The 11,388-nt window shown below is 58.5% G+C and overlaps 4 protein-coding genes across 4 annotated transcripts; 1 reads left to right on the top strand and 3 right to left on the bottom strand.

The window, feature by feature from the left end:
- Positions 1-246: 246 nt before the first annotated feature.
- Positions 247-2,214, bottom strand: JN550_013628 (uncharacterized protein; the record flags this gene model as incomplete). The annotated part of the gene is made up of 5 exons (XM_049312237.1): positions 247-330; positions 383-1,026; positions 1,078-1,294; positions 1,424-1,699; positions 1,819-2,214. The coding sequence occupies 5 exons, from the start codon at positions 2,212-2,214 to the stop codon at positions 247-249; spliced, it is 1,617 nt and encodes a 538-aa protein (XP_049164410.1).
- Positions 2,215-5,849: 3,635 nt separating this feature from the next.
- Positions 5,850-7,469, bottom strand: JN550_013627 (uncharacterized protein; the record flags this gene model as incomplete). Its single annotated transcript, XM_049312234.1, has 2 exons — positions 5,850-7,304; positions 7,395-7,469. The coding sequence occupies 2 exons, from the start codon at positions 7,467-7,469 to the stop codon at positions 5,850-5,852; spliced, it is 1,530 nt and encodes a 509-aa protein (XP_049164409.1).
- An 825-nt stretch (positions 7,470-8,294) lies between these two features.
- Positions 8,295-8,755, bottom strand: JN550_013626 (uncharacterized protein; the record flags this gene model as incomplete). The annotated part of the gene is made up of 2 exons (XM_049312233.1): positions 8,295-8,405; positions 8,477-8,755. The coding sequence occupies 2 exons, from the start codon at positions 8,753-8,755 to the stop codon at positions 8,295-8,297; spliced, it is 390 nt and encodes a 129-aa protein (XP_049164408.1).
- Positions 8,756-9,838: 1,083 nt separating this feature from the next.
- On the top strand, positions 9,839-11,280 carry JN550_013625 (uncharacterized protein; the record flags this gene model as incomplete). Its single annotated transcript, XM_049312232.1, has 2 exons — positions 9,839-10,386; positions 10,488-11,280. 2 exons carry the CDS (start codon positions 9,839-9,841, stop codon positions 11,278-11,280), a joined length of 1,341 nt encoding a protein of 446 aa, XP_049164407.1.
- Positions 11,281-11,388: the final 108 nt, after the last annotated feature.

Genomic DNA, 11,388 nt, shown 5'->3' with positions numbered 1-11,388 from the left:
AACCGAACACGTCACCAAGCTCGGGGGGCTAGCTCTCTATGGAGTCACAGACCACTACGCTAATGGCACGTATGTTCACCTGTTATCGCAGTAGATTCGCATGTGTATACATTAGACCCGGCAGATAGATAATATCCAACCAAATTTACACCTGTGGTATTTGAGTATCAACTGAATTTTCCCGTCATCAATCATGTAAGAAGGCTTGAAAACACTTGTCTCCGTGAGACGGCGATACGGCGACGTCTAAAACACAGTCCCGTCGGAATCCAACAGAATGGGGGGCTCTTTCGTATTCGGCCGGCTTACTTCGGCGATTTCTCGACCACCCTGTGATCTGTGTTAGTATCCAGGTCCAATCACCACATTAACCAAGACGTACCTTCCAGCTCCCAGCCTCCAGTAGCTGTGGGAGAGTGAGTTCGCCGCCGTTCAGTTCCTTATGGAGCGCTCTGTTCACGTCTACTAGAAGCTTGTCCAAGAACCCAACCGTGACACCACGCCACTCGACAATGACGTCGTCACTGGGCTCAAACATTGGAGCCACTTCGACACCTTTTGTTTCCTTGCGCACGCAGTAGTCTTTATAGTACTGTAATCCTCGGTCGAGATCATCTTTCTTCAAGGTCAACACGCCGAGATCGACAAAGAGGCCTCCGTTGCGATACTCGGGCAGCCCAGTCAGCATCTCTGCCCCGGCAAAGTGGATCTTGAGCAGTGACTGCATCGGCTGCATGAGTGAATAAGTGAGCCATTGGGTCAGTTTATGAAAAGGGAGTATGGATTCCCACGGCGCTGTAGGTGGCTGTGAGTTGGGGAATGGTGAAAAACTTGGGGAAGAAGGCAATGTGGCAGGCTGTGGCATAGAGGAACAGGGCCAGGCATCGCCAAGGGAAACGCCGTCGATGGCTGTCCGCGAGGATGGCCAGATGGGAGCAAGGCCAGTCATAAGCAGGTTCCAAAGGACGGGAAGAACAACGATGGGCATTGAGGAGGCCTGGGTTGTCGGATGTGATAGCAGGTAATCTGTTTCCTTGTAAGCTAAGAATCCACGAGTCTACAGCTTGGGTTGCTTACCGATCATGTTCCCGGGTCTCCCGTTGTCACCGAAATATTCTTTCTTTTGGTCCAAGGCATGGCCCAATTTGACCAATAATTCGGCCCGTCCCTCCAGACCCGCAAGCTCGCTCCCCGGACGAGACTGCACGCCTTTGGCTAGTTGGGCGACAGTCAAACTACGGAGACCATTCTTGTCGACTTGAAATTTGTTACTCGAGTTGCCTGAGAAAAGACCCTTCAAGGTGGGAAAAAGAAAATATTAGCCAAAAGGCACCTCTGACAAGGATCTACCAGATGCAGTAAACTCCATCAACCAGAAGCCCCCTAAAAAAGAAAAAGGAATTATAATTTAAGAAAGACTTACGGCTTTGAACATCTCTAGACTTGCAATTGCGAGACCCTCAGATCTCTTATACACCCTGCCGTTCTCGGCACTCTTGAAACTCCATGAGGTCCCTGCGCCAGCATCGAGAAGTACACTAACGAGGAAGAGGTCAATCAGCCTGCGACACTTCTCGGTTGTGTCAATAGAATCGCTGAATGTCGACATCAAATTCTGAATCCGGTCCCGTCCCCCGACGGAAAAATGCTGGTAGCGTCCATGCGAAGGAATTGAGGAAAAGGGGGCGTCATAGTCTCTCTGTAGGCCAACGGGTTAGTCTGAGGCACACCCGAATGATTGGGTAGCTCCCCCGAGAAGAGGCACACAGAGTGAGGAAGAGACAGAGGGAGAGAGAGAACACCCGCGCGGAAGCTCACCTTGATTATCCCGCAGACAAAAGACACCACGTCTGGAAATCTATCCATGTCCACATCAAAGTGGGCAAGGGAGTTCTTCAGCGCCTTCTCCGTCACAAGCTTGGATCTCTCTCGGACAGAACCCAGACTTCGCAGATAGGCGGCGGGATCGAGGTTCGGGTCTGGGGCCTTTGGCATGTCGACTCGCGGGACCATGGGCGAGAAGGGGGTCAGCGGGGTGGACGGGACGCTGCTGGTGGCCGTGCCTCCGGAGGCGCGGTTGATGTTGCGCGCCGTAGCGCTGATGGGCGACTTGAGAGCCTCATGATCGGAGAAGCTGGTGGTGGAGTGAGTGTCGCCGGGCAGCGCTTTGCCGGCCGACTTGGGTGGCTTTGGCTTCTTGGAGAAGAGGCCCATGGTTCGCTTTGGCTCTGTTGCAGCACCCCCTGGCGTACTGACTTGCTCGTCGGCCTACTCGGTCTGCTTTGATTCGTTGGGAGCCTGAAGGCGGAAGGGTCGTGCCAGTGATCCGAATGGCCCGATGCAGCGACAAGCTCGAGCTGCCTGTGAGGGGATGTGGGGTAAAAGTGGTGTGGGTGGTTACAGTAGCGCGCGAGTCGGGTGACCCGGGTGCTGCTATGGGTGGTGCTCTGAAGATGAAAATTTCAGGGGACCTCTGCTGGCCGGGAAGACTCGAGAAGTGATGCAGAAGGAGACCTGACGGGCCGCGTTCGTCTGTCGCAGTACCGAGCCCGGAGACGCAGTCGGCTGGGTAATGCTACGTCGAGCAGCACACGATGGCAGCGTCCACTGGCTGGCTGGGACCGTCGGCTGTAGGTCATAAACTGTCGTTCCCTGTTCCCTTTCGAGGAGACGTCGTCAGTCCGCCTTCTGCGCTGGAGGGGGCTGGCAGTCGCAGTCGCTGAAGATCACGGGGAGCAGAGGCGGCCGTTGGACATCAACACCAAGCAAACAGACGTATAGACAGCAGTGCCGGCAGGAAAGAGGGAACAGAGACGATCGAGCCCGGTCGAGCTTCGTAGCTGGCCATGCAATATTTGAATAGTCTACCAACTCGGCGCTAGGAATCCGGGCAATCGGTTTGAAAGTCTTTTTTAATTTCAATTGACCGGCCCCTGTCCTAGGGAGCACCTCACCCCTTTCGACCAAGTGTGGTTGGGCAGTGGTGCCCCATCGTGGTCCCGACTCAAGATCCCTGGGGCTCAGGGAAAGCCAACTACGGGATGTCGAAGCGATCTCTTGATCTCCAGGAACCGCCTTGCCGGGATGTCAGGGCCCCTGGGATGGCAACTCTGTGGGAGGGTTGGTAAGGGATATGGCGGGGGGGAGTCGCAGTACACGAATGCTGCGGTTACCAACGCGTCGCCGCTGGCAGAGTGACTTTTCATTCTGCTTCTGAACTCTCCGTGTGCAAAGCCATCTATCTTGCTTGTCTAGCGTTTGTCGCCAGTTGTCGCCCCGGAGCCTGGGCCGAGCGAGTGAATTGTCGTGTCGTACGATTCCTAGATTGACCTAGGAAAGGGGCCTAGGAGCGCGGTGATCTAAGCAATCCGCCGTTGGGCCAGGGTCGTCTTCACATGCGACAAGACAGGCATTCGCGCCATGAAGCAGCGAACCCTTCAGGAGACTGCCTGGTCATCAACGGTACCCAGTCACACAACTTGTCGTGCTGGGTAACAATCATGTAAGTAACGATACCCTTGTCTTGACGGATGCACCCACGCAAACCTCCACACCCGATTTACCAGGACTCGAGTCACCCCACGTAGATCACATGGCCCAAGCTTCATGTGCTGTGGCAGCCGGACCACATCAGATTAGTCTAATTTTTGCTAGCATATGTAGGTACGCCGTTGATGGAGACTCCAGACTGGGAATATTGGACGTTGACGATGCTTGACAACACCCTCGGACCCGTTCGAGATTTGAAGCGCATGTTATCCAAAGCTCAGAAAGGATCAAGTAAAGCCTACGACCAGGATCTGCAGTAATTTTCTCCGAAGTGAACGAGGGAGCAATCGTGATCATCCGGAACTAGATGCAGCTAGCCTGACATTTAGGTCTCTGGATGGTACCCATAATCCACAGCCAAGCATGCAAGAAATGTGGCTAGCAAAAAGGTCCGTCACGGATTGGGAAACCCGACGATGATCTGAAGAATGGCACTTCCCCGTGTAATGCTATAAAGGAAATCCCTCCGAGGTGTGCTTGCAATATCTACCAACTACATAACAATGTATGGCACAAAATAACGGCTGCAATACAAACTTGGCTTGGCACAAGACCAGATGTACGGGACCTGATCATGACGAGACTGAACGAAGCTCGGATACAATTGGATGACGCTTCCTATACTACTGGCTGTGCCCCTCGTCTCAAGAAGCCCGGCTAGAATAATAGCATGAGAATGCATGAGCAACATCAAGAAGAGGCAATACCTAGTTGTCCCCAGCCAAGAGCTTCTAGGACCGGAACTCCCAGCTTCGACATGATAGAGCTCCGTCTCGTGGCTATCACTGCATGCTGACAAGCGCAAGCTGATGGAAATGTTAGATTTGGGAGCGCGCCAGGCCCTCTTGTCATGACTTGCCGCTCCCGAACACATGACTTGCGGAGACTTCTGTTATTGCTTGAAAGCTGGTCCTGGCAAGTCTGCTCAATCGTGGTTGAAGCTGCTGGCGACTCAAGTTAGCTTCCGATCTACACATGGAGCCGGCCGTGAGCGGTCCTGCACTAGCCCCAAGGTCTAGGCCGCATAGGGGCAAGCCGCTGCTCGCTGGCAAGGTTTGGGGTTCTAGACGTTTGTGGGAGATCCAACCATCTTGAGTAGTGATTCGTACTCAGGGATGCACCGCAGGACGCTTCAGAACTGACACGACACGAGGCGCCCAGGGGGTATTTTTCTTCGGTTCGCATGTCAGCCGCATTCGGCAGCTGGCAGCCGCCTATTGGTAATTACCACCTTGCTCAGAGCTCATAGTCAGGAGGTTACGACACTGAGATAGCCTTGTGTGTCCGGCGAGCGACCTCACAAGCCTCGATGCCCCTTCCTGAACTAAAATACCAAGACACCTGGTAGGATTTATGGTATATAACGACGACGTCTTGGAGACTATGCCAAGTACGCCGCCCTCCAGAGGTGCGGAGTCCTAGTCGGTTACGACGAGTCTTTCATGTACACTTATACTCCAATCTACTGCTGAAGACCAGTCCATTAGGAATGAGACACTGCTGGAATTGGCGGCCTGGCTCATTGTGCGTAGCCCAATGGCAAAGGCCAGCTCCAAGTAGCTGTTTCTCTTACCTCGTTAAGAATTTCGTATATACAATATGGAACATGATATTCTAGTGACTTGTGGCAAACTGGAGACATGCCACAGCATACGTCTTGTGCATCTTCGTTAAAGGAACACGAGTGAATGCAAAGCAGCCGTCTTCTTCGGCCTGTATACGGGCACGAGGCCCCAAAAAGAGGATGGCTTACTGTACATAGATGTTCCCTCCCAATCTGGGTTCCAGAGAGCAACAACGGGCGATATATCGTATTATTTGGCTCGTGCATTTGTGGACGAGGGGTAATGGTGATTTCTATGGAGCATTTTGCTGGCTTAGGGTACTGATAGGACTAGTTCGATATGCAGGGTGACGAGCCCATGGATATCAGCAGGTCTATGAGAATGCAGGGCTGTGTACATGATATCTATTTAAAGTTGCGAACGTTCTCCAGTTGTCTGAATATCATCTAATGGGCCCTGCGGTCCTTCGCGATCTTGCCAAGACTAACAAGCTGGTCTAATGTCATCCCCTCAAGTTGATATCTATGTACATAGCAGCAACCTCCTCCTCCCGCCGAGGTCATCTTCCACGCGCATTTATAGCGAGATCTTCCAGTCAAGGCTGCCCCCGGATTACTACTACAGTATGCCGAACCGCGACTTTCCGCTTGAATATGATACATGCATGATTATACACAGCTCCGTCGTGGAGAGCCGGAGCAGACCACGGCAGTAAGCTACTTGCGGCGTCATTGGCTACGAGGAGCCGTCCTGTCTGTGTAGCTTCTTTCTCCGATGCTCAATCATTCGATTCAGAGCCTTCTCCTTCTCCTCCTGGGCCCTCTTCTTCTCGTATTCCTGTGCCTTCCTCGCGGACGCCTTGGCGGCACCGCCCGTGTAGTCTTCGATGCCCTTCTGCATGTTTGCTACATTCTTGCTGGCGCCGTCCAGCAGGCCACGGAAGCCACCGGGCGTGGGAGCCTGGTACGTGGCGATGGTGGCGGAGGGCAGCGCGGGCTTTTCTGCCAGGGAAGGGATCCCGGCCCAGCGGCGCACGGCAGGGTTCAGCACGGCCGTTGTCTGGGCAGTGGAGGTTACGGCGAACATAAAGAAGAACCACTGGACGACAGCGGGGAACCACATGGTGCACACGAACATCAAGGGCGTCAGGCCGTAGGCCAAGAATTTGCCCATGGACACGCTCTGCGGGGTCGGGTTCAGGTTGGCCTGCTGGGTCTGCTTCATGGTAAGGAAACTGATGGCGGCGGTGGCCAGAGGCAGGACATAGGTGGGATCGTAGACGGTCAGGTCAGAAATCCAGGCGAAGCCACCCGTCTCGAGGCTGGGCACGGGCAAGGCAGCCATGGAGCGCAGGAGCCGGAACATGCCGTAACTGAAGGGGACGATGGCGAGGGGCGTGACGACCGTCTTGAACATGGAGACGCCCTGGCGCTTGGTGAGGGCCATGACCTTGGCACGGGCCTTCATCTTCTGCATGTTGTCGGCCTCGGGGTTCCACATCAGCTCCTTCATCTCGGCATTGGCCTTGACGTACTCGGGGTCCGTCTGGAGGAGAGCCATGCGGGCCGAGTGCTTGGAGCCAACCATGGCCGGCCAGAAGACAGCAACACGGACGGCGACGGCCACCAGGGCAATGGTACCCCACCAGGGGAGACCCGTGTAGATGTAGGCATGCTCGACGAGCCACTGGCATACAGCGGTCGGGCCCCAGCCAAAGTCGAGACCCAGGTGCTTCAGGTAGCCAATCTGCTCGGGGATGTCGAGGATGGACGACGCCTCGAGATCGGCGAAGGTCTCCGGGGAGAATGATGTCGAGATGGGATCGCGCTGCGGGATCGACGTCTCGTGGACGGAGGAGAGCTGCGAGGCCGACGATTGGGGGTCGACGGGAGGCGGCGTAGGCTGAGCTGTCGAAGTCTGGTCCATCGAAGGGGTAGGGGCAGCTTCGGCCTTGGGCTCGTTGGGTTGCTGCTGCGGCTTGGATCCGAACGGCCACAGCGAGAGCGACCTGGAGGCGCCGGCAGCGACGCCCACGCGGGCGGGATTGCGACCAACGGCTGCCAGTCTGGGCAACGCGCCGCCGGAGCCTCTCAGAGCGGCCGAGGGCGCGGGGGCCCAGGGCCTCGACGACTGGGCGGCGCGCTGCAGCTGCGAGAACGGGCGGGCCGAGGCCCGCAGGCGCGACGTAATCTGGCGGTTGTATGGTCAGCACGGGACGCTCCGAAGGCTGGAGAGAGGTCTGGGTTGTGGCCCCCGATGGCGAGCACAGAGTCGACGAACCTGTCTGGAGCCGACCAAGGACGGCGGCAGCCTAATGACTGGGCGCAGGCCAGCGATGCCTCTGCTTGGCAACATGCTTGCGACTGGGACCGGGATGTCGTGGCAGCGTGTTGCGGTTTTCTGACCCGGTATGAGGGAGCGCCTATGTCAAGTCGGTTCGGCGGTCGGTCGGTCGACTTCTGGTAAATTTTTTGGCCGGCGCGCGCGGACGCGGGACAGACGGGCCTGGGGATGCATGCAATTAAGCGGGTCTGGCGCCGAGCTTCCCCTGGAGCCCAGACGCCAGGGCCTATATCCGGTAAGCGGAACTACCCCAGGAGGCCGGGTTACGGGCAAGGGGCAGTTAACTTGGGCCCAAGAGGCGTTGGGATGGCATAGAAAGGAGCCCCGAGTGATATGCGACCTTCACCCCACGGTCACGGGCGGCAGATGGTGCGGTCAGCTTGACGGTGTGGTCGACGTCCACGTGTTGGATCCAGCCGAGGCCAGCGCTGGCGACCTGTAATTATTTTTGGTGTGTCTGCGCGGAGTGGTATTTACAATATGTACGAGTGTGCAGTCACGTCCACCATAGTATGTGCAGAAAGTCATTGGCCGGTCCCTCTCCCTCTCCCACTCGGGCTCCGGCTCCGGCTCCGGCTCCGGCTCCGGCTCCTGCTCCTGCTCCTGCTCCCGCTCCTGCTCCTGTCCCAGATGCACGCCTGTCCAGCATAACTATCCCCCGCCTGCGGACTGTTCCAGTGGTGTACTGCCCAGGCGAAGGTGGCGACTGAGGCCATTCGTTCAGCAGCTAGTGATACCGCACAGGCCGAGCCGGGGTTGGCGAGAGGGCAGTGCACCAGGGCCGCGGCAGAGGCTAAGCTACGTCGGCGCCTCTTTCCTATCTGGCCCGGTCGGGGTTCATTCCAGGCTGGTAAGGTCCTGGAGCCCGGGCTGTGGCCGCGCTGGCTTCTCTCTGATCTCGAGCCCGGGGCCGATGGGATGTGCCTGCCTCCTGGACATGGGGAAGACCTGAGGAGGTGGGTGCGTCAGCGCTGGCGGGTGCAGTTGTGGGAGGGTGCTCCTTCTTCCTTCTTCCTTACCTTGGTGCCGCCCCATCCCAACCTGAAGGCGGCCTCGTGTGCGAACAGCTCCCCGAAGCCCAGCATCATACCGTTGATGAAAGGCAGCAGCAGGTTGATGGCGGCGCCGCGGACGAGCCCCCACATGGTCGGGGGCTGGTAGAGGATCATGGGGGTGGACGAGGAGGACGACTCGGGTGAGGTCGAGTTCTCCTCGCCGGCTGAGTACTGCTCGCTGTCGGAGTGCATGGTGACGCCGGACTCGGCCATGTGGGAGGACAGGTCGTCGGCGGCAGACATGGCGTCGGGATGGCGGTGGTGCGGGTGTCTGTGGGCTGGCTATCGACGGGTAGACCGGGGGGATGGCGGGATGGACGACTCGAGAAACTCAGAACCGGGCGCCTCCCTCCTCTCTGCTTCTGCTGCTTCTTCAGCTTCTGCTGCTGCTTCTGCTGCTGCTACTGGCTGGCGGTCTCGATTGTCCGAGCTTGGCGGGCCGCTGGGCTGGAGTGCCGTGATGTGGGATAGGATGGTTGACGGTTGCGATCTTGTTTGCCGGGAGGGCTTCCTGCGTCTCTACAGTACATACCCAAGTTATACCTAAGTTCCAAGGTTGTCTACAGCCGCTGCTGTCTCTTCCCGCACCTGGGCAGACGGCAGGGCACGAGTCAACGGCTGGGCCGGGCAGCGGTCAGGCGGAGCTCGGGCTCTCGATGATCCGCTGTAGCAGCCCTGGAGCCTCCGCCTAGGGGGTCTGGAGGTCCCTAAGATCCACGGGTACCTGGCCAACCTAGCTTGCCAAGCTGACTACCTAGCAGTCCTAGGTACCCCCTGGGGCCCACCTGGACACCCACTGCGGGGGAGCTTTGACGTCGCAGGAGCTGCCTGGAGCTGCCTGGAGCTTGGAAGTCTGCGGGCAGGCACTGCGGACTTGTAGCTCGCCGTTCAGTGACGCCAGGACAAGCTCCGCCATCTAACATCACTGCCTCCAAGAAGTTAGCTGCCCATACATTCCCAATCCCCATCTTCGCCTCTCATCGGTTCCCCCATCCCCGTCTGGAAACAAGCGGCCTCACCAACGTGGCCCATCCAGACTCGGCCTCCGGGACAAGACAACAGCCATTCATTCTGGCTTGCCGTCGCCGCCGCCTCCTCCTCTCCATCTCTCTGCGTTTCAGTGCCCCGCCGTAGCGACGTGTCCCCGGAGCCTCTTTCGTCATCCCGGACCCCACCATCCGCCTCACGTCTCCGGACCACCATCTCAAATATCGTTGCGCCCCTCGTCCCCGGCCCATCGTTGTCACCTGCGTGCCATCTTGTCCTCATCCCTCTGACATCCGACACCCCCGGCGCCCACGACACCCAGTCGCGCATCCGTCCACGATGGCAGACAGCCCGGACCACGACATGCTCGTCATGCAGCTCTTGGAGTTCGTGCCCAATGCCACTCCCGAGCAGGCCACCCAGTACCTGTCCGCCAACAACTGGGACCTCGACGCCGCCGCCGCCTCGCTCATGGCCGACGCCGACGAGGCCGACGACGACGCTGAGCAGTCGGCCCCCACAGCGGCTGCTCAGCCCTCGGCATCCTCGTCCACCGCCGTCCCCCCGGGCTATACCGGACCGCGTACCCTCGACGGCCGCCCTGCCCCCGGCTACTCCAGCTCCGCCACCCCCGCTGCCTCCTCCTCCTCATCCGCGTCCAGAAACCCCCAGCCCAAGAAGAGAGGTCTCGCCACCCTGAGCTCGCTCGGCGGAGGAGGCCACGGTCATGACCACGACGACGACGACAGCGAGGATGAAGACGACGACCCCCGCGGCACTCGAGACACCTACGCTGGTGGCGAGAAAAGCGGCCTGGCTGTGCAGGACCCAAGCCAGCGGTCCAATCCGCAGCGCATCCTGGACGACTTGCTGGCCAAGGCGCGATCGTGAGTCCCACCCACCTCCCTCAGATGCTTTCCGTCTCTCCCTTGCGCTCCTCTGTTTCCCCTCCCCTCGAGCGAGGACCCGCTGACCAGCCTCGTCGCAGACAAGCACCGCGGCCTGAAGCTGCTTCACCCACGAGCCCATCCGCCCCGCCGTCGTTCCGCGGCGCCGGCCAGACCCTGGGGGGCGAGGGTGTGGCCAGCCGAACCATCCCCGATCCCTCGGGCCCTGCCCCCTCTGCTCCAGCAACCAATGTCGCAGTCCAGGAGCGCACCTTGCACCTCTGGCGCGACGGCTTCAGTGTCGACGACGGTCCTCTCCGCCGCTTTGACGACCCAGAGAACGCCGACGCCCTGCGCATGATTCAGCAAGGTCGTGCCCCCGTCCACCTCATGAACGTCAGATACGACGAACCCCTGGATGTCAAGCTGCAGCAGCACGACGAAAACTACCGCCCCTTGCCCAAGGTCTACAAGCCCTTCGGCGGCGAGGGTCGCAGACTAGGCAGCCCCGTACCTGGGGATGGGAGCGCCGCAGCCGCCGCCTCTGCTGCTACCGCTGCTGTTTCCTCGTCCTCGCCCGCGCCGCCGCGGACTGCAGCATCATCCTCGTCGACGGCCACGCCCAGCGCCTCGACAAATGTGGACGACTCGCAACCCACCATCATGATTCGCATCCAAATGCCCGATGGCACCCGACTCCCTGCGAGATTCAATACGACCCAGACCGTCAGTGACGTCTACCAATTCATCACACAGTCCTCGCCCGACCTGCGAGCAGGTGGCTGGGTTTTGGCCACGACCTTCCCCAACAAGGACCACGCTGACAAGTCGCTCGTCCTCGGTGACATGCCCGAGTTTAAGAAGGGCGGCACTGCCATGGTGAAGAAGACGTAGACGCTCAATGCAGGACAGGCTAGAATGCCCATCATGTTTTTCTGCGACTGTTGTTGTATTGCTTGCTAGGTACCAAAAGCTAATAGACCGCTAGAACTGGGTGGCATC

The sequence above is a fragment of the Neoarthrinium moseri genome (genome assembly GCF_022829205.1).
Source record: "Neoarthrinium moseri strain CBS 164.80 chromosome Unknown scaffold125_Wmoseri_CBS_16480, whole genome shotgun sequence".
Taxonomy (NCBI): Eukaryota; Fungi; Ascomycota; class Sordariomycetes; order Amphisphaeriales; family Apiosporaceae; genus Neoarthrinium; species Neoarthrinium moseri.
This window is presented reverse-complemented; position numbering and strand designations above follow the sequence as displayed.